The sequence below is a fragment of the Chanos chanos genome, chromosome 8, assembly GCF_902362185.1.
Source record: "Chanos chanos chromosome 8, fChaCha1.1, whole genome shotgun sequence".
Classification (NCBI taxonomy): Eukaryota; Metazoa; Chordata; class Actinopteri; order Gonorynchiformes; family Chanidae; genus Chanos; species Chanos chanos.
In genome coordinates this window covers 22,340,022-22,362,985 of record NC_044502.1, presented here as the reverse complement: position 1 = coordinate 22,362,985, position 22,964 = coordinate 22,340,022, and the positions used below count along the sequence as shown (strand labels likewise).

The 22,964-nt window shown below is 41.3% G+C and overlaps 1 protein-coding gene across 1 annotated transcript in view; it reads right to left on the bottom strand.

Annotated features, from left to right (window-relative positions):
- Positions 1-558: 558 nt before the first annotated feature.
- Positions 559-22,964, bottom strand: part of rarab (retinoic acid receptor, alpha b) — a 51,788-nt gene continuing 29,382 nt past the window's right edge. Inside the window, exons 2-8 of the mRNA XM_030781226.1 lie at positions 22,062-22,210; positions 9,579-9,720; positions 8,326-8,486; positions 7,509-7,685; positions 1,315-1,519; positions 993-1,151; positions 559-761 (exon numbers count right to left, since the gene is read on the bottom strand). Of these exons, the coding sequence (XP_030637086.1) occupies positions 559-761; positions 993-1,151; positions 1,315-1,519; positions 7,509-7,685; positions 8,326-8,486; positions 9,579-9,720; positions 22,062-22,210 (1,196 nt within the window). The remainder of the gene's footprint in view (positions 762-992; positions 1,152-1,314; positions 1,520-7,508; positions 7,686-8,325; positions 8,487-9,578; positions 9,721-22,061; positions 22,211-22,964) is intronic.

Below are 22,964 nucleotides of genomic sequence, written 5' to 3'. Positions count from 1 at the left end.
CCCTGAAAACTTTTGCACATTTCAATGTTTGTTTTTCCAGTTTTTCCTCTTTTCTCCCTTCTTGAGAAAGTCTTGAGCAAATCAAAGCAGAGCTGACATAATTATCCAGATGAAACAGACAAAATAAACAGGGAACATTCCCTATGTGCGGAGAGTGTGTGAGTCTAGGACGCTGTCTGATGTACGGGAGTGAGGACACAAAAAGAAGAGGTGTGTTGTGCAGAGTGTTTTGCACGGTGTGGGCAAAATCCCATTCAGTTAAGATAGAGCATTGTCCCATCACATTCTTATCTGGTTTTGGGCCCAACCACTGGTTTTGTCAGCAATTCAAGCCAAATGGAAACAGTCCAATTACAGTGTCATCTTTGTCATGATAGAACCGTTCTGTTTCAGCCTGTGCAGTTCACAGTCAGTCCTTCAACTCTGAAGTCATCTTGGCTATTTTCCAGCTTGGCTCTGGTGTTTTCACAACAAAGTTTGGGTAACTGCCTTCTAGTCTGGGCCTGATCTTTAACCAGCTTTAACCTTGCACAGGTGAACTGGTTGTAAGTTTCCTCATTAGGGTGAGTGTGCTGAAGGACTGCTCTGTACAGAGCTGGAGGACAGGCTGGGAGAGGAACTGCCTTTAGGGGCTTCTCCTTCAACCAGAGTTTCCCCGCTGCCTTGGCCATCCAGGCCCTCCGAGTTCTCCAACATCTCCTGGATGAGAGGAGGCATGGAGCCCGGGATCTCCATCTTCAGCGTAATGACTCGCTCTGCTCCTGAAGGAAAAGACCAGAGAAGTGGGCAGTGAGGACAGTGCTGGGCAGCAGAACCAGTAGTACATTTAATGTTTTGGACTGGTGGTTGTTTGATTGGTAAACAGTGGTAATTTTTAAATCAGTGTAAACAATTTGATAAGTCATTCCAGCAGTGGTGGCAGCTCCTTCACAATAATCAGCTGAAAAATGGTCCAGCTAATTCTGAAACTATATGAACAGACCAGCACAGACCTTTAGCACTGATGCTTCTGAGGTCAGTGATCTTCATCAGCATCTTAGGGAACATGTGTGGCTTATGAGGCCTTCTCTTCCTCACATAGATCTTCAAAGCCTCCAGCAGTGGCTCCTGAAGAACATCCACTTTATCTGACTCCTCCAGATCTTTACGGTCTGTGAACACACATAAATGAACATCAGTCTACAGCCAGTTGCCAAAATAAAGGAATATGATTTTGGTGAGGAATATGAGAGAAAGAAAAAAAACGAAAAAAAAAACCAGATTGGTGAGTTTTCTGAGTATTATAGCATATTGCCAAACACAGGGCTGCAGTACCTCCACACAGCAGACAGATGGCACTGAGGAGTCCAGTCTCTGCATCGTCCATTTCCAGTGGCAAAAGTTGATTGGCAAATGCAAACACCAGTTCCGTGAGTGGCCCAAAGCCGGCGTTGTGCATTTGAGTTCGGTTCAGCGTCAGGCCATCAGAGAAGGTCATGGTGTCCTGATCAGGCGTGTATCGTGTGCATATCCTCAGGATCTGACAGACACAGAGAGAGATTAAATATGCTGCTCTTGTTTAGGTCCAAAAGAATGTTTTGGCATTCCTCCAAACACTTGTGTATGGCAACTATTAGATTAATTGCCCCCATTACATAATATTGCAATGAGCCTTAGAAATAATCCAGGCAATTATCCATAGTCTACACTGTAAAAAAATTTATTTTGATGAGATCTCACCACCCCAGACTCTACAAACCCTATCTTCTCCTGGTTCAAAACCCTGGGTCTTTCTGCCCAGATACAACACAAAAAGACAACAGGGCCTCCTACTGACAACAGTCAGGCCCTCACTGCCTGCGAATCCTGAATCAGTCCCTTCTGGACTTGCCTCCATGTCCAGGGCTGAGCCATGCTGACAGCCACATTCTTTTCGTGGCACCAGAGGGTTTGTTTTCTCACTGACTGGAGAAAGGCATTCATTTCACTTCTGCTTTCTGATGTTGCTATATTATCAATGGTCATGTACTGTAGCTGACACAAAGATACCATATTTGTGACTTGTCAAAGGTTCCAGCCTGTGTTTCCCCTGTAATAACCCAACAGTGATTACATAAATAGAATGATTTTTTCTGGGCCTCCATTCTTCACAGTAATGACATTGGATTATACAGTTTGTATTGAACTGGTTCACAAAATCCACCCCATACTGAAGCTGTGTTTGGCGGCTGAAAAAAGCATGTGAAGACAAGTCTTACTTTACCCATAATAATAATAATAATAATAATAATAATAATATTTATTTAGAGCCCAGTATCACTATTTATAGTCTCAAAGGGCTTTACATGTCTATAACAAAGTCAAATCAAAATTATATCATGCATAAGTTCGAGAAAATAGATAAGTCTTTAGTCATGTTTTAAAGGTATTGAGAGAGTTTGCTTCTCTAACTTCGTTCGGTAAACCATTCCAAAGGAAGGGAGAGCGGTAGGAAAAGGCTCGGTTGCCAGCGGACTTCTTTTTAACTCTTGGAATAACTAATAATCCAGAATCTTGAGAGCGCAGGGTGCGAGGTGGGTTATAGGGTGTAATTAAGCCAGACAGGTAGGAAGGCGCAAGCCCATGTAAAATTTTATATGTTAATAAGAGGACCTTAAAATCTGCAATTGCATGAATTGGGAACCAATGAAGGGAAGCCAGGACAGGGCTAATGTGATCAAACTTCCTCATTCTAGTCAGAATTCTAGCAGCAGCATTATGGACCAGCTGATGACTATTGGTACTAGAGGCAGGCAGACCAGAGTAAAGAACATTGCAGTAATCGAGGCGAGATGTGACGAATGCGTGAACAATGGTTTCTGCATCAGCCATACTTAGAAAGGGCCTAATTTTAGCAATGTTACGGAGGTGATAAAAGGCAGTTTTGGTTGTATTCTTGATATGAGTGACTAGCGAGAGACTAGAGTCAAAAATCACACCAAGGTTCTTAGCTGAAGAGTTTTGAGAGATGATGCAGTTGTCAAAATTTAGAGTTAGATCACTAAAAAGATGCTTATGCGTAGGGGGACCAATGACCAGCATTTCAGTCATGCCTGCGTTAAGCATCAGGAAATTTGAAGACATCCAACCCTTAATAGCACAAAGACATGCCTCAAGGTTAGCCAATTCAGAGCGGTCATTATGCTGGATAGGTAAGAAAATCTGAGCATCATCAGCATAACAATGGAAGTTAATGATGTAACTACGAATAATGTCACCCAAAGGGAGCATGTAAATAGAGAATAGAAGAGGGCCAAGGACTGATCACTGAGGAACACCATAGTTAAGCTTGTGGTATTCAGAGGTCACATTATTATAGTGGACACACTGCTTTCTCTGAGAGAGATAAAATTTAAACCAAGAGAGCGCCAGGCCACGAATGCCAATTTGGTTTTCCAAGCGCTTTAACAATATAGTGTGATCGACCGTGTCAAATGCTGCACTCAGATCAAGCAGAATAAGAACAGAGGTAGCACCAGCATCCATGGCTAATAAAAGATCATTAGTTACTCTAGTAAGGGCGGTTTCAGTAGAGTGAAAAGACCTGAAGACTGACTGAAATATTTCAAACAGACTGTTAGAGGACATATGGGCTATCAGCTGAGCAGCTACAATTTTTTCAAGTATTTTTGAAAGAAACGGGAGATTAGAGATCGGCCTATAATTATTTAAGGCTTCAGGGTCAAGATTTGGTTTTTTAAGTAAAGGCCTGATCACAGCTGTTTTAAAAGAGGAGGGTACAATACCAGATTTAAGTGACATATTTAGAGTGTTTAGGATTGTTGGGTCAAGAACCGAGAAAAGCTCCATATAAACTTTAGCAGGTAGGGGATCAAGGAGGCAAGAGGCTGGTTTAGCAGAGTGCACCAATTTGGACAGCGCATCTAGAGAGATAGGGTTAAATTGAGTTAAAGGCTGCACATCCTGACTAATCTTAGGCGCAGTAACAGAGAGCGTGCAGGCAGTCTGATTTGATAAATTAATTTGAATATTACGACGAATTAAGTCTATTTTTTGCGAGAAAAATTCAACAAAATCGTTTGCGGTAAAAGGGCTAGATTGAGGGAAGTGATTCTGGGTAAGTTTAGATATGGTATCAAAAAGGAACCTGGGGTTATTTTTGTTAACATTAATTACTTTTGAGTAATACGCGGATCTGGCTGCGTAGAGAGCGCGTTTATAATCTATCAGGCTGTCGTGCCATGCGAGGCAAAAAACCTCTAGTTTGGTTGCCCGCCAGTTTTGTTCCAATTTCCTACACACCTGCTTCAGCGCGCGGGTTTCTTTATTAAACCAAGGTGTTAAGTGTTTACATCTATTTTTTATACTTAATGGTGCTACCATATTTAGTACATTACGAAGGGCAGAATTTATGCTGTCCGTCAAGTCGTTCAAAGATCTCTGCTGATCATTGAAAGAGTTGAGAGCAGTAGGAAGCAGATCAGCGAGCGCAGCGGTGGTGGAAGCAGTAACGCAACGGCAGCTACGAATCGAGGTAGAGACAATTGGTGTCAACGGAAGAGTTAGTTGGAAAGTAATAAGAAAATGGTCTGAGAGGGCAGCGGAGTAAGGAGAGACGATAACATGAGAGATATCTAGTCCGCGAGCTAGAATAAGATCTAAAGTGTTGCCACTGAGATGAGTTGGTTAGTGGACATATTGGTTAAAACCAAAAGTGTCTATGATAGTTGTAAAAGCTTTATTAAGTGAATCAGAATTGTTATTGATGTGAATATTAAAGTCCCCCAAGATCAGGATTTTATCCACTCTAGTAAGAATAACAGAGAAATTCAGAAAATTCATCTAGAAATTGACTATAGGGCCCCGGGGGACGATAGAGCACTGCTATGAGAAAAGTTGAGGCAGTACCATATTGCTTCACAGAGAGCAACTCAAAAGAGTCAAAATTAGGTAAACTAAGGGTGTTAGGAGTAAATTTAGTATTATAGATAAGAGCTACACCCCAATCTTTCTTTGCTGCCTTAGCAGCACAGGAAAAGGAATAGTTAGGGGGTGAAGCTTCATTTAAAGGGAGAAAAACGTCTGGCTTTAACCAAGTTTCACACAAACCCATCATGTCAAGGCTAAGATCACTGATCAGGTCACTAACAAGCAACGCCTTAGGTGAAAGCGATCTGATATTGTTGGAAAGGCCGCTCCTCTGCGTATGCGTCACGCAGAACTTTCTAGTGACTCCCTAACTGTACGTTCACACTGAGCGCGGCGAGAGCGTCAAGAGTCGCCCAAACCTCCCTGCCAACGACGCTGTTGAACACTGTGGACGCTCTGCCGTTGATGAAATAGGCGGGTACAAGTTCCTTCGGAAAGCTTGGTTATGCAAATGTTTTTAAAGGGGCTATAAAGCAAACAAACAGGCCGAGCGGTATATTTGTGCAGACTGACCACCAGTAGGCTATAAGTTAACCTTATGAGATATTTTAAATGAGAAGGTGCGAAATCGACCGATGACAGAAACAAATAAACAATGCTAATTACATATTTCGTAACAAAATAAACTGATGAAAAACACTACTTAAAAGCTTTTTTTTGTTGTGTGTCTTTTGTGTTAATGATAGGCTAGGTCAAATTCCAGCATGGAGTTTATAGGACACGTTTACTAGCCTTTGTCTTTAATTAACACTAACGTTTGTGCCTAACCTACATTACAGTACAACATGTGGAAACCCACCACCGATATAATCAGTTTCTCCTCCATTTTGCTTAGGACCAAAAGTTTTGTGGGAACAATAGTTTATACTGTCGTGTTCTCTACAATTCTCTAGAGCGGAGCACTTCCAAGTTTCTATTGGTTGCCGCCCAACCGCGTCATATCTCATTACCATAAAGTTAACCGAACTTCAACTGTATTTTGACGCCCAAACCACCCTCGCCGCGACGCCCTTTGCCGCGACGCTCTTCGCCGCTGAAAGACGCTGGCTCTCATTGAAAATGAATGACTTCCGGTCACTTTGACGCTCTCGCCGCGCTCAGTGTGAACGTACAGTAAGAATACCAAAGCGCAGTACTCGGAGAAGCCCTGTGTTAAGTGTGCGTCATTGCTGTGAAAGTGAGTTCTACCCTGTTAATTAATATATTCATTGTTAGTTACTTTCCCCTGTATGTATTCTAGTATTGTTATAGTTTGTGGGGTTTCTAAAGTATAGTGAAGCTGGTCTACTTCGCATTAGTCTGCGTCATTGTAAATAGAGTTTACTGCCTGTTCACCGATTAAGAAATTGATGCCGTCAAGTTTATATCGTAACACTTTCAGTTAATTCCTTATCGTTGCACAATATCGTTGCACAATATCGTTGCACAAATGTACACTTGTATAGATCTGTCATGCCACAGTTACCGCCTTTATTTTGTGTATAAAATGTTCGTTCGTTGTCACAAATCGAAACTAGCCTGGTAGCCATATTTGTTTTATCTCCCCGGAGCTTCACGTCTGCCTTGTCGTTAATTCATAAAGCGCCACTAGATGGCACTGTTGGACCGGATTCATTCCTCAACGTTCTGTAACGGCAATGCAAGTTCTTTGCTCTAACGATGTTTATGTGACTATTATTAATGTTAATAATGTAAATTATTGTTTGTTATCTCCTGTATCTGTCACATTAATGTAAATGTGGTCTTGCTTTTTATTGTTACAGACCACACTGACACATGCTATTTGTATCCTGCTGCCCTTGGATAACAAAGTAAAGTTTGAGTTGCATTAGACGGACTACTGTGTGTCCTGACCGACACCCCAGGGAGACACCCACTTTACTCATACTACACCTTACAGTCCATCCATTCACCACCTATCCAACAGATATTGATAAAACCTAACTTCAGCGTAACCAGGCTTACAGTAATCATATCGGAGGAGGGAGTCAGTTGAATTGGAACTAAATTGCTACGAAATATGGTCTGTTTGACTCTAGACCGAAATGAGCTACGAGGGCGTGAAAGTACACTAATGGGAAAAATGTCACTGCTAGCTATATACATAGTCATATTAGTCTTAACATTATGATGTTCATTACGATGAACATTATTCGTTAGAAGGATACTTAGAGGGCGACGGTTTTCTTGTTGTTTCTGTTGTCTCTGCCTGACCAGTGCTCCAGCTCTTTTGCCTCACTTCCTTCTCCGTCTCCGTTTACAAGGTGTAGCAGGTAGGCTAAACAATTTAAATCTAAACAAATGGAAGTCCGCTGAATCCGTTGAACAATTTTTGGTTATAAAATGCGCATCGATTGTAGATCTGATGTTGATCAAAGTCTCCCTATCGTAGGTGATCATAACGTTCAAAATTATAGTGTTCTTGCATAAAATAGTGTGAATAAATTAACAAAAAAGTTCAATTTAAGATAGAGCTCAGAGAACCTCAGCCATCTTGATGGCGCATTACCATGGAACTGACCATGCTACAAAATAAGTGAGCACAGTGTGTGAGAGCCGTCAGCTTAGTGTCCATCATGTGTGTGCGTGGCTTAACTGACCAGTATGTCGAGGCAGGCAGCCTTTAACAGGGTTATCTGGTCTGCGATAGTCAGCGTGGTGAAGCCGGGAAGCTGCTTGGCAAACTCCACTGTTTTAATGATGCACTTAGTAGACAGTTCACTAAACTTATCCCAGAGGTCCACATCCAGAGACACCCGGTGGTCTGCACTGTTATTCTACAACATGAGGAGAGAAAAAGCCACACTTATCTGTCTATATCACACAGACTGCTTACACCTGGGAATTTTGTTTGAGTTTAGCTTCATTCAAACCCCTTTAGCTACCAATTCAGTTAACAATTTGTTTTAATTTGGTAGGTTGTCATTGCTGGACTACTGTATCTGTGAGTTACTACAACTGTGAACTAAGGACCGCTGTGTGTGTGTTAAGTTTCAGTGATTGCACACACACACTGTGAACAGTGAATTTGTCCTCTGCATTTAACCCATCCAACACACACACACCAGATGCAGGAGCAGTGGGCAGTGGGTGAGTGCCCGGGGAGCATTGGGGTTAAGTGCCTTGCTCAAGGGCACACAGCGTGGATTGGTGTGTGGATTGTGTGTGTGTGCGTGTGTGTGTGCGCGCGCGCTTGAATGTGTGCATGAGTGTGTGTGCATATGTGCATTTGTGTGTGTGTGTGTGCGCGCGCGTGTGTCTGTGTGTGTATGTATATATATATGTGTGTATGTGCACGTGCGTGTGCGTGCGCGCGCGCGCGTGTGTGTGTGTGTGTGTGTGTGTGAGTGAGTGAGTGAGTGTGTGTTTGTGTGTGTGTGTGTGTGTGTGTGCGCGTGTGTGTGTGGACACACTCACTGTGGTGTACTTGCCCAGCTGGCAGAGAGAGGGGAAGGTGTCCTGGTGAGCTTTACGCACACGCTCAATCATCTGCTCTGTGTCAGGATTCAGCACATAACTCCCACAGCAGTCCAAACTTTTCTCCTCCTTCTTCTTCTTGTTCCGGTCATTCCGAACAGCTACAAGATGAGAAGATGACAGAGAGAAAGAGAAAGAGAGAGTAAGAGAGAGAGGAGGGAAAGAGCAATTTATTTACAAGTGTACATGTCAAAGTACATGTAAAAAATAATGTAATTTAACATTCTTAAATTTCTTAAGTAACAGACAGTGTCTGTGGATTTTTTTGAGAACAATGTGGAAGTCACTTAAAAAAAATACGAAAAATCACAATCTTCACAAAGTCTTCAGTAGGTTGAGTATGTACCTAACCAAGTTCCCTCCACTGTTCAGGGATTCATCACAGCCAATCATCTGCATTAATGTTTAGAATGGAGTCACTCTATAGGGAAAAAACCAGGATGTTTTATTCTCATTTGGGGTATTAATTGAGGAGAGAGAAGGGATAGGACTGATTTGAAGAGACTGTAAAAAAAAAACACCCAAAAAAACAGAGCAGAGACGGTGCTGCTGAGCATACAGAAAAAATGACAGAAAATGTCCACAGTGAGCATCACTCGTCAGTCGATATCCTGTCTCTGTCTTATCAAACTCTGCTTCACTCACACACACAGTTTAATCTGTACAAAGTTCATTCTTTCCCCTCCTTAAACCACCCTCATGGTAGGAACATCTCTACTTAAAATGATCTACTTAAAACAGTCACACCCACAGTTCACAGTCTGTAGGCAAAACCACATCACACACACACACCTTAGCTGGTAATTACCAGTTCAAAACCTGGCGGTCAAAGTGTCCAGTATTAATGGTCATACAATTAAGGTGGCACTGCGAAGTTGTCTGGAAGAGGAGAGAGTGATGTGGTTTATGTGCACTGCAAGCTGCAAAGACATATTGGACACGTTTGATTTCGAATTGGCAGCAGAGGACTTTGCCGCAATGAAAAAAAGGAGGAAAAAATAGCCTATAAGCTACATTTGAGGTGTACATTATATTTGCGTTTGTAACATAGACTATTATTGAAATGTTGACCAGCAAGTTTCAAATTTGTGCTGTAAAATCAATTCTTTCTGGACACCGGACCGGCAAGAGAAAATCCTAGTGGAAACCCTGACACACACACACACACAGACACACACATGTGCAGCACTCACACTCTTTAGACATGCCCACTTCCAGACACTTCTGTAGGCGACAGTACTGGCAGCGGTTACGAGTGACTTTGTTGATGGTGCAGCTCTTCTCTCTGTGGCAGGTGTACACCATGTTCTTTTGAATACTTCTCCGGAAGAAACCCTGTCGCAGAGAGACACAGAGAAAAGAGAGAGAGAGAGAGAGAGAGAGAAAAAGAGAGGGGGACAAGGGGAGGGATCCATTCATTTTTATGTTTGATTGTAACATAGCACAAAATGAAGGTCGAAAGTGTCAGTGTGTCATGTCCTGGTCCCTCTGTCTCCTCTCTGTCCCCTTTTTTGTTGGTTCATCTCGTTGACTCCCCCCAGTGTCAAGTCTGTGTTCTGTTTCCCTGCTTCTTTTGTCCCCCCCTCCCCTCTTTTGGTCAGTTTTTGGTTTAGCCCTGTTTAGTCTTTTAGTTCAATCATTTACACCTGTGTTTAGTTACTTTGCCTTGTTCTGTTTCGTTAAAATATCCCTTAGTTTCCCCTGTTGCTTTGTTCTGGCGTTGTTTGGAGTTTTGTCCCTGTCACATTTATTTCTTTGTCTGCCCTATTCCTGTTCCTGTTCCTGTTCTTGTTCCTGCATTCTGTAAGTCTTCGAATGCTTTTTTTGTTTTATTGGTTGTAAATAAACAAACGCTGCATTTGCATCCAGCCTCTTTTCAACAATCGTGACAGAATGCCAGAACCAACTATGGATGCAGCAGGCCAGCACCGATTTGACCAACAGCCTGAGCTGTATGATGGATCCCCTGACAAGTGCAGGGGGTTTCTGGAGGAGTGAGCCCTGTACTGTGCACACATGGGGATCTGTGGGGGCCGGGAGTGAGCAGACTTCATCAGTTGCATGAGGTGGAGAGCAGTGGAATGCTTGATGGTTTCCATGCCATGTTTCATGGAATGTTTCAGGCAGGCCACATTTGAGCAGTTTCTTGCTCAGTTCCTTCTCACCTTTGACCCCCAGTGCATGGTTTTGGGGGAGAGGTTGAGAGGAACAGGGGTTCCTCCGCCACCAGGATGGCTCAGCGGAGGAGCCATCACCTGGGAGTCGGGTGAGCAGGGTTCAACTCTAGCTTAGGTGGTGCCCTCTGCACAGTCAACACCAGATGCCTCCTTGCTGCTGCCTGCCACCCCTTGCTCCAGTCCTGTAGCTTGGTACTACTCCTGTTTTTGGTCCCTTGAATCCCCAAGAGCCACCTTCTGAAAAGGTCTAATAAAGAGAAGCGTGGCTCACGAAGACGTGAGGCCTCTCCGCTGCCCAGCGCCCCGGCCGACATCTTGCCTTATCCTGGGTGCGATGGGGGTTATAGGGTGTAATTAAGTCAGACACGTAGGAAAACGCAAGCCCATGTAAAATTTTATATGTTACGAAGAAGACCTTAAAATCTGCCCTTGCGTGAATTGGGAGCCAATGAGGAGAAGGCAGGACAGGTGTTAATGTGGTCAGACTTCCTCGTTCTGGTCAGAATTCTGGCAGCAGCTTTCTGGACCAGCTGATGACTTTTGGTACTAGAGGCAGGCAGACCAGAGTACCGAACACTGCAGTTATTTTGGCGAGACTTGACAAATGCCTGAACAATGGTTTCTGCATCAGCCATACTTAGAAAGGGCCTAATTTTAGCGATATTACAGAGGTGATAAAAGGCAGTTTTGGTTGTGTTTTTGATATGAGTGACTAGTGAGAGACTAGAGTCAAAAATCACACCAAGGTTTTGAGCTGAAGAGTTTTGAGAGATGATGCAGTTGTCAAAATTTAGAGTTAGATCACTAAAAAGATGCTTATGCGTAGGGGGACCAATGACCAGCATTTCAGTCATGCCTGCGTTAAGCATCAGGAAATTTGAAGACATCCAACCCTTAATAGCACAAAGACATGCCTCAAGGTTAGCCAATTCAGAGCGGTCATTATGCTGGATAGGTAAGAAAATCTGAGCATCATCAGCATAACGATGGAAGTTAATGTTGTAACTACGAATGATGTCACCCAAAGGGAGCGTGTAAATAAGAGAATAGAAGAGGGCCAAGGACTGATCCCTGAGGAACACCATAGTTAAGCTCACGGTATTCAGAGGTCACATTATTATAGTGGACACACTGCTTTCTCTCAGAGAGATAAGATTTAAACCAAGAGAGTACCAGGCCACAAATGCCAATTTGATTTTCCAGGCGCTTTAACAACATAGATTAGATTTGATTCAACTTTATTTTCATAGTGCAGAGTACAGGTACAAAGCCAATGAAATGCAGTAGCATCTAACCAGAAGTGCAAAAGCATAGTGTTATTTACAGATAAGTGCAGGTATAAGTGAATACTACAGCATAAGCGATGCTATATCTTACAGTATGTACAGCATTATAGACAGTGGTGAGCAATATATACAGATTAATATGTATGTATAATATATTAATTATGTTATACGTTGATGTGACACTGACAGAGTAGGAAAAGGGAGTGTATATGTAGGGGTTGTATGTACATAATAGACAAAATATTTACAGTAAGTTGTTTGTACAGTATAAATAGGGTAATCTGAACAACATGAGAGGTTCAGCCAGTGCAAAAAAGCAGTGCATATAAAAGTACAGAGACAGTGATGAGTGTGAATAAAGCTTAGCGCTGTGGTTGGAGTTCAGCAGGGTCACAGCCTCATGAAAGAAGCTCTTCCTGAGCCGGCTGGTGTGGGAGCAGAGGCTCTTGTAACGCCTGCCAGATGGGAGGAGGCTAAAAAGTCTGTGGTTAGGGTGGGATCCTTGATGATGCTTTTCACCCTGCCCAGGTAGCATTTAATGTAAATGTTCTCAATGGTGGGCAGTTGGGTGCCAGTGATCTATTGGGCAGTTTTCACCACCTGCTAGAGTGCTTTACAGTCTGCTGCGGAGCAACTGCCATACCACACTGAAATGCAGTTGGTGAGTATGCTCTCAATACTACAGCGGTGAAAGCCCACCAATATCTTGGAACACAGATGAGCTTTCTTAAGGCTACGCAGGAAGTAAAAGTGCTGTTGCACCTTTTTGATGAGGATGGAGGAGTTCAGGGACCAGGTGAGATTGTCAGAGATGTGGACGCCAAGGAGTTTGGAGCTAGGTACATGCTCCATTGCTGTAGATGGGGGCATGTGCTTTGCTCGTACCACGCCTGACATCAGAGACCTCATGCAGACATCAGAGCTGGAAAGTGAGAGAGGCAGTTCACCCGGAGGGAGATCCGCTTTGAGGGTGACCTCCTTGTTTCACCGGTCAAAGTGAGCGTAGAAGAGCGTATAAAGTGGCTGAACTTGTCAGGGAGGGAGGCAGAGCTGGATGGGGGCACAGTACTGGGTGGTTTGTAGTCCGTGATGGTTTGTATGCCCTGCCACATGCGCCGGGCTGTGACCCTGCTCCCCAGCAACAATAAATGCCCTGTCTGGATGCAGTGACTGCAGCTTGCTAATAGTGGCTCCTTTAGCATTGGCATCCAGTGGTACGTAAACTGCAGTAACAATAATGCACGAAAACTCTCATGGTAGATAATAAGGTCTGCACTTAATAATCAGGTATTCCAGATAAGCAGAGCAATAAGTGTTAGCAATGGCAGAATCAGTGCACCATGATTTATCCACCACCCGGCTTTTACCTATTGCTCCTGCAGCTCTGTCAGCCCTGAAAACCGTGCGCACATCCAGTTCCACCATGCTGTTTGGGACATCATTGTTTAGCCATGTTTCCATAAAAAACATGAAGTTGCAGTCCATAAGCCTTCTCTGTGTGAGGGTCCAAGTCCTTAGTTCGTCCAGCTGGTTCACTAGAGACTGTACAATGGCGAGGAAGATGCTAGGTAGGGCTGGTGCGGATTTAGCCTTAGCCTAGCACGCAGACTTTCACACTTCCCGTTTTTTTTTTTTACGGTCTCAACGTCGCTGGCAGACTGCAGTGTCCTTTCCAACCCCGGTGGTAGTTCGTTGAAGTTGAATGGATAGTCCAAAACTATGCAGGTGCACTGATAGTTAATATCCAAAAGTGTCTGTTTGCTGTATGTGAAGTTCGCATAGCTGAATCGGGCGAACACATAGGAAACAACCAGATAAATTAACACTATTTTGTTAAATCTGGTAAGACACTGAGCCTCGTGATGTGCACGCGATGCAATCTTAGTGCGTGTGCAGAACACATAGTGTGTAGGACCGTGTGAAATGCTGCACTCAGATCAAGCAGAATAAGAACAGAAGTAGCACCAGCATCCATAACTAATAAAAGATCATTAGTTACTCTAGTAAGCGCGGTTTCAGTAGAGTGAAAAGACCTGAAGCCTGACTGAAATATTTCAAACAGACTGTTAGAGGACATCAGTGGTGGCTGGTGGTTGTAAAAGTAGGGGAGGGAGGAAGGTGCACTTGGTGAAGTTTGGTGGTGGTGGTGGGATGTTGCTGAGAGCATTTGCGGGTATGTAAAACCCAGACACATTTAAAGCAGCAGTAGACAGGCAAAAAAACAGCAGTAGACAGGCAAAAAAAACAACAGCACAGTAAGCACTAATACAAGCTTGCTAGCATTCTAACTGGTGTCTTTTTGGGATATAGTTGGCAATGTTGTGCTGTGAAAGCAGTTCTTAGGTCTTCAAGAGGTGGTCTGACAACAGAACTACATGGGAATGACAATTGTGTTCTGTTCTTTACATGACCATATACTATAAAAATGAATTCATAGATTACACCAAAACTAGTTGGAAACATCCATTGATTTGTGTTGTAAGATAACAAATACAACATCAGTGTGTGAAAACAGTCCCTCAAAAGTAAAAAGTAAAAACATGAAATCAAAGTCCTCTAATTTAGACCTCAATCATCAGCCCAATGTGTGGTCTCGTCATCCATAGACGGATGTTCAACGATGTGAGTGAACGTCTCTATCAATTTGTCATAATCAATTTGGCAACTGTATTCACCACCCTGGATGAGAAATTCCAACGTTTTGGAGCGGTCCTAGGCATTTTAGCACAAACAAATTCCTCAAGCATTGCCACTCTCTCACTGGATTAGAAAAAAAAAAAAGACGTGAGACCACCGAGAGTAGCAAAAAAGATTTTTGCCTTAGGGATAAACTTGACGTTCTGACTCAAGACCAAATTTAGGCGATGGGCATAGCAGTGAATAAACGTTGCACTAGGAGCCACTTCTCTTACTTCAGCCTGCAAGCCATTCAGATCCGAGGCCATCACTGCAGCTACATCATAAGTTTGTGCAATAAGTTTCTCCATGAAATTGCACCCTGACATCTAGGCCTGCACAAACTCAAACAATGACTGCGCATCTCGCCCACTTGACACATCAAAAAAACCCAGAAAACGTTCCTGAATGGTGCCCTGATGATCTATATGTCTGACGATGACTGAGAGCTGTGAATGCCAATTTATATCTGTGGTTTCATCAATCTGCCAAGAGGAGAAGGGAGCCGTGTCTAATTCCCGCTTGATTTTGCTTTTATCAGTATTTTAACAGATTAGTCTGTCAAATTTATGTGTATTTACTTTTCTCTTTGAAGTTTATTTTTCTCAGAAATTTTAGCGAGGATGGTCCTCCCTTTCCTCAATAGACGAGCCTCCACTGGAGGACATATGGGCTATCAGCTGAGCAGCTACAATTTTTTCAAGTATTTTTGAAAGAAACAGGAGATTAGAGATTGGCCTAAAATTATTTTAAGGCTTCAGGGTCAAGGCTCAGTTTTTTAAGTAAAGCCCTGATCACAACAGTTTTAAAAGCGGAGGGTAAAACGCCAGATTTAAGTGACATATTAAGAAGGTTTAGCATTGTTGGGCCGAGAACCGAGAAAAGCTCTATGTAAAGTTTAGCAGGTAGGGGATCAAGGAAGCAAAAGGCTGGTTTAGCAGAGTGCACCTATTTGGACACGTTTAAATAAATTACAATGTTCCTTTTCTCAAAAGAATGTAACTGACTAAATAATCAATTCTTCTTTCGAAAAATAGGCTTGTATGCCTAGTAAAATCTGAATACTGTAAATTACAATACTCCTTTTCAAAAGGGAATAAGCTTGAATCAAATATAAAATTTCGGCCTACCACTTTTCATTCTGGGGGTGAGGGTGCAAAAGCAGCAAGCAGATGTTTAACTGCTGTTAGCCTGTAACCTAGCTCACAAGTTCGAGTGCTTAAATGAAGGTCTACAGTGGTCTGTTTGCCCCAACCATAGCTGTTGGGAGAGTTTTTTTCTACCACTCTGGCCCTGACTAAGTTCTTGTAACATATAATTAACAACCTGTTATGTACAGTTATATACATCAGCCGCGTCTAACTAGCAGAGGAGGTGTTGCAGTTATTTATAATGATAATCTAGGCATCATACAAAAACCTTTACATAAATTCTATGCGTTTGAAGTTCTTTATACAAACATATGAAGCCATAAAAAATAAGTCTACCCAGTCTATCACACTAATTATTATGTATAGACCCCCGGGCTGTACTCTGAATTCCTTTGTGAATTTGCAGATTTCATCTCAAACCTAGTTATTTCTTTAGACATATTCATTTTGATATCCCAGAAGATCCTCTGAGAACAGCGTTCGTGTCCATTCTAGATTCAGTAGGGATTAATCAGATGGTCATAGAGCCCACTCATAATGGTGGTCACACCCTCGATCTTATACTAACACCTGGATTAAATATAGGAAGTATAGTCACATTTCCACAATCTGAAGCTATCTCAGAGCATTATCTTATCTCATTCAAAATTTTTTTCTTTTGAATGAGATAAGATTCTTAGTAATAATATATGCACCTCACCACGCTATCGTAATAAACGTATGTTTACGTCAACTACTGCACAGAACTTTATCAATAATCTTCCAGAGTTATCAACTTTGATTTGATCACTCTCACACCCCACAGAACTTGATCGGGCAACTAAATCCTTAGAGTCAATGTTCCGCAACACCTTAGATAATATGGCCCCACTTAAAAGAAAAATAATTAGAGAAAAAAAATAGCTCCCTGATATAATGAGCACACACACCCCTTAAAACTTACCACTCGAAAATTCAAACGTAAATGGCTCCAAACTAAACTGGTAGTATTCCAGTTAGCATGGAAGGAGAACCTCATGAGCTATAGAAAAGCTCTTAGTGCCATTAGATCAACGTATCTTTCCACCCTAATAGAAGTTAACAAAAACAATCCTAGATTCTTATTTAATATTGTATCAAAACTAACTGGGAATAAGAGCATCTCGGAAATATGCACACCATCAATACACAGTGGCGACAACTTCATGAATTTTTTGAATAGCAAAATTGAAAATATCAGGCAAACAATTCAGACTATAAATTTAAAACCAGATAATTTTATAACTAAGACTGTAGATAACAATATAATTATATCAGATCAGTGATTAGAATGTTTTACTCCCCTTCAAGCGACCGAATTAACCTCACTAATTTCTTCATCAAAATCACCAACTTGTGTATTAGATCCCTTACCTACACGTTTCCTCAAACAGATACTACCAGTAGTCATCAAACCTCTTCTAAAAATAATCAATTCCTCCCTTAGCACTGGCTACGTACCTAAATCCTTTAAACTAGCAGTTATCAAACCCCTAATTAAAAAACCTGACCTCGACCCCTGTTCGTTGTCCAACTATAGGCCAATATCAAACCTCCCCTTTATCTCCAAGATCCTAGAAAAGGCTGTAGCACAGCAGTTATGCTCATACTTACATAGTAACAACATTCATGAAATGGATCAGTCAGGATTTAGGCTTCATCATAGCACAGCTACAGCACTGGTTAAAGTTGTAAATGACCTATTACTGGCCTCTGATCAGGGTTGCTCCTTCAGCCACAATGCTAGTCCAGAATGCAGCAGCCAGAGTTCTTAGTAGAACCAAAAGATATGACCACATCACTCCTATCTTATCCACACTGCACTGGCTCCCAATCAAATCTCGCATTGATTATAAAATCTTACTATTAACCTATAAAGCACTAAATGGTCTTGATCTGCCATGCCTACTTAGATCAAAAGGTGCAGGCCATTTGTTGGTACCTCGAGTTGTGATGGCTACAGCAGGGGGCAGAGCCTTCTCTTACAGAGCCCCACAGTTATGGAACAGCCTCCCAATTAGTGTTCAAAATTCACACACAGTCTCTATGTTTAAGTCAACCGTTCTCAGCTGGAAACAGTTCTCGATTCTCATCCCAACACAGCACACACAAATAGCTCTCATCACATAACTAACACAAATAGACTCACACTACATATTCAAACACAAACTCATCATATAAACTCACACTACATGCAAAAGTTACACTAAGACATTACGCACTCTGTATCACACTCATAATCAACATACTTGTCTGAATACTCATCTCCCTTTACATTACTCACACCACTGATATGCTGCGATACAGCATGCTCTAAAATCCTCCACAAAAACTTTGAGCCCGAGTCAGTTTGCCCGGCACTGTGCACTGTTAAAACTCTTGCCAAGCCTACTAAAAGAATTATACATTACTGAAAGGTCTGCTTTCCCATGCAATCGGGGTTTCTTGACACTGTACTTTATACTAACAAAACAAATTAACATGTATCATTGCATGTCATGTGGCTATGTGTGTGTGTGTGTGTGTGTGTGTGTGTGTATGTATATATATATATATATATATATACACACACACACACACACACACACATATATATATATAGCTAGTCCCCGATTTACGATGGTTGGACCTACATATTTTACTATATATTATTGTACAAATAAAGAATGTGCTGAAGACATTAAAACTGTTATAGTCATACACAATGAGTTCGCTAAATTGTTAAGAACAGTAATTAAAATTAAACCACACTGTTATTTGTTTTTAACGGGAGCTGAGCTGAACACAGAAAACAATTCAGCAGTATCATAGTTTAAAGTATGAAACATACACTTTGTTTTAAAAGACCAAAATCAAACACAAATCCACGAACCAGGTGCTAAAGAATATAAAGTGCACTCTAAACTGCTTTTCTGAAACCTCCACTGTGATGGTGATTATTTTTGTCAGCCACTGTGATCAATAACTGCGCATGAGCATCAGGCAGTATAATCAAAATTCAACCTAAAAGTGCGTTTTAAGAAATAAGACGCTATCATAAATATGCATGAACACAAAAAAGGGCACTTATCAAAAATAATAATTAAACTCAATTAAAGGTTATTTACAGCAGCTTCCAGTCAGCCTTGCGATCACGAGGGTAAACAACCGATACTCTACGGTGTACTGTGTAGGCAGCATTTCTGAGGATGTATAAGGTAGGCTAGGCTAAGCTATGATCTTCGGAAGGTTAGATGTACTGTTTTAAGTGCATTTTTCGACTTATGACATTTTCATTTTTTTGCATGACTGGGCCTTTATATAGGTTTGTAGAGGCTTATTCTACTATCAGGAGTACACAGAGCATAAAATATAAAAACATTTTCATTTTTATAATTTATATAATGAAGGCTCTGATTACTATAGGGTTTGCTCAAAATGATACAATATATGAAGGAATCAGTATGCATGAAACAGCTGCAGAATGTAAACAATTTTTATTGTGCAAACTGCAGCATAGTACAAACAGAACTTAAAATTAAATAGATATGCCATCAACTTTAACATTGCTTCCTTTTTAAAACAAAATATTTTCAGATAGTTCTATAAACAATATAAACTGACCTAAGATACCCAAAGTGTTTAAGTATTCAAAGAGATATTTCTCAAACGTTCTATTGCACAAGTAAGAAACAAGCTTAACATTAATTCACAATATGTTATCCTTCAAGCCAAGGTATTCAAGTACTAAAATGGCTATTGATCAGTCACAACTCCAGTGAATCAATACAATCGGTGGTGTAATTTTGTAAACGTACAATTATTAGCAAGGCTTTGAACCGGTTCAAAGACGAAAAACCAGAAACAATCGATATTTCGCTAGGAACAAAAACAAAACCAAAAACTTTATTTTTTTTTATTTTTTAATGTTCTGGAACAGAAGCATTTATTTGAAATAATGGTAACCAGTTAACAACACATTTTTTTTGTTCTTTAATTTATTAGAACAAATTACAATATTTTGTCCTTGCAATAACTTTGGTGCAGAGTTTACTTCCTGTCTTCCTCTGAATGTCACTCATGTCTTTGGACAGCAGACATAAATTTATCGGCAGCAGGCGGTGATGAGGCGTGAAAGTGAAATGTGGTGTGGTCTCCCTAATGCAACCAGAGGAGGTTAATATTATGCTATGCACCTTATAAAATTTGGTTCTGGTTGGACTTAGACATCAACTTTGACTAACAGTCTACTGTGTAAAGAGAACTAATGTTGGAAATGGCTAGCTAGCTCCCGTTAGACTAAACATAATGTGCCCTGCATAGCCTATTAGCAACATTGTTAACTGCGACGTTAAAAGCACAGTACCTCATGACCGGGAAGCCACAGTGGATTTTTGCCCGAGGACAGATTGGATTACAGCTGTAATAGTGCAGTGTTTTAAAGTATGAGTGTGTAATAGCGCAGTGTTTACAGTATGAGTGTGTAATAGTACAGTGTTTTAAAGTATGAGTGTGTAATAGAGCAGTGTTTACAGTATGAGTGTGTAATAGTGCAGTGTTTTAAAGTATGAGTGTGTAATAGCGCAGTGTTTACAGTATGAGTGTGTAATAGTACAGTGTTTTAAAGTATGAGTGTGTAATAGCGCAGTGTTTACAGTATGAGTGTGTAATAGCGCAGTGTTTAAAGCATGAGTGTGTAATAGTACAGTGTTTAAAGCATGAGTGTGTAATAGAGCAGTGTTTAAAGTATGAGTGTGTAATAGTGCAGTACTTAAAGTATGAGTGTGTAATAGAGCAGTGTTTAAAGTATGAGTGTGTAATAGTGCAGTGTTTCAAGTATGAGTGTGTAATAGTGCAGTGAGACACCAGAGTGGTAGTCAAGATCATCAGTACACTGAGTATACACATGCATGTATGCTTAAACACACACACACACACACACACACATGGCAGGGCATACTGCTATAAGCATGCACTAGAAGTCTTTGGGATTACACCAAGGTCATAGATGTAGTGTCAGATTATAGAGGGAGAGAGATGCTCTCTGATCCCTGTGATCTCTGGTCCCTTCTTGCCCAGGCTGTGACCCTGTGATCCTGCAGCTGGCCACACCCAGACTTACTGAGGTTATTTGTGTTAAACTGAGAGTAGTGCAGGATGAGAAGCAAGGTCAAGTTGCCTGGTTACTGATTGGCTGCTTTCCTGCACCCGATAAACCACTTTAGCCTTGAAGTTAATCCAAGCGACAGGTAACCTTAGGCCTGAAGTGCAAAACATGGAGCAAATGGACCAGACCATGATTGTCTACTGACAGCACTATTTCTGCCCCATGTGCGTTTGTCTCTGAACAGGAAAAAAAGACTGGACTAGGCTTTTGTGTGTGTTTGTGAAGGTGTGTATTTGTGCCTTACTCAAAGCCAATCTGTATTTGAAAAGATGTTGGGTTTAAACAGAAAAAAATCTCAAGAGCAATTCCTGAGGGGGGTACAAAAGATGCCTCCAAAAGTACTGCTATACTTGTATAAAATGTATATAGAGGAAACCTTATTACTATTACATATTCTATAGATAATGGATTGGTAAATAACTTAAGGGTTAGCAAGTTCAAATGTTGATATATTATGGAGTCACTACATATGTGTCACTGGACTAATCTCTGAGTCTGCTTCAGTAGCTTAACAAGAACATAAACAAGAACATAAAGCTCACAATAAGTACAGTGCTAAGAACAGAAGAAGGACAGAAGCAACACCCATTAACTGATCTGAAGCTAAAAAAGCCTAAGCTTATTTAGATTTACTTTAACTGAAGAAGCAACGTGTAAACTGCGCGGTAACGGAGCGAACAAGCTGAGGTCTGGTTACAAATGTAGATGTGTGTTATTCAGCTGAGTGTTAGAAGTAAAGAAACATGTTTGAAACATGCGCTGCTTTAAATGAACATTAGCAAAGCAGCAACTTACTCGGTCAGCCACAGCTGAGCCACAAACACTTGTACCGGGCTAATGTGTGTGGGATCGGGGATAGCAGGCAGCGGACCATACCACTGTGAGGAACAGGGGGAACGAAATCATTCAAAACTTAAAAACGCATTGTTTTGCATTTATAATTTGCACATGTGTTTTCAGTACATGTTATTATATTATTTAAATTTACATAGTTTGGTGTACAATGGTATACTGAGGGGAATGTGTCCCCCTGTCCCCCCGGGGATTTCTGCCTATGCGCAAAAACACACACACAAACATGCACACATCCACACACACACACACACACACACACACACACAGAGCTTTTCTCAAGATGGGGTCTTCTGTCCCCCTCTCTCTTTCTTCCATTTCCAGATGGGCAAAGTGTTGTACATGTCCAGGTGTGTGGAGTGGGGCTTACCTTGCAGCCCTCACATGCACTGACACCATAGTGGTAGCCTGATGACTTGTCCTGGCAGACAAAACAGGGCTTGTAGACCCGTGGGGGAAGTGGGGGTGACGGAGGGCTGGGCAAGGTCTCCTCTGAGCTCGTACTCTGTGTCTCCACAGCTACAGAGACAATGGAGAGAGGAGAAGATTAACCTGGAAATAACTAGCCCACATGTTCAGAAGTACAGGGTCACCTTACACACGTTTACAGCTGTGAGTGTATGATTAAAATAATTAATTAATTAAAAAACAGACTTCTGTAAGGGAAAAAAAAATCTGTGGAGAATGTGTGAATTAACTGTATTATTAATCAGAAGCTAGTGAGAACTTGACAGTACGTCAAGACCTTTAGTTTAAATCTTAATGTAAAAAAAAAATTAATGAAAAATCTCCCTTTGTTAATCTTAACAACTTTTGTCTACAAGTATTCCTTATGCATCGGTCATTTTAAGGTTTACTTATGAAGATTTAAAAGTCTTGGTAAGTGTTTGTACATACAGACCATGGTTAGCTGGCTAAGGGACTTTAACATAGCCATATGCACAATGATCCACTCAGCCAAATGTCAAGAGTCAGCAGAGAAACATCAACCAAACTGACACACCAACAGAGTAAACACATACGCACACCACACATACACACACACACACACACACCAGAGGTGGACAAAGTACACAGCCATTACTTGAGTCAAAGTATGGATACCCCTGGTCAAATATTACTCCAATACAACATTTTTACTTGAGTTTAAGTATTGGAGTACTTGCTTTTAAAAATACTTAAGTATTCAAAAGTACATTTTCTTTTTGATGTCAACACATTGTTGTATTGTTGTAATCATGCATTTACAGAGCCTAATGACTCTTAAACAACC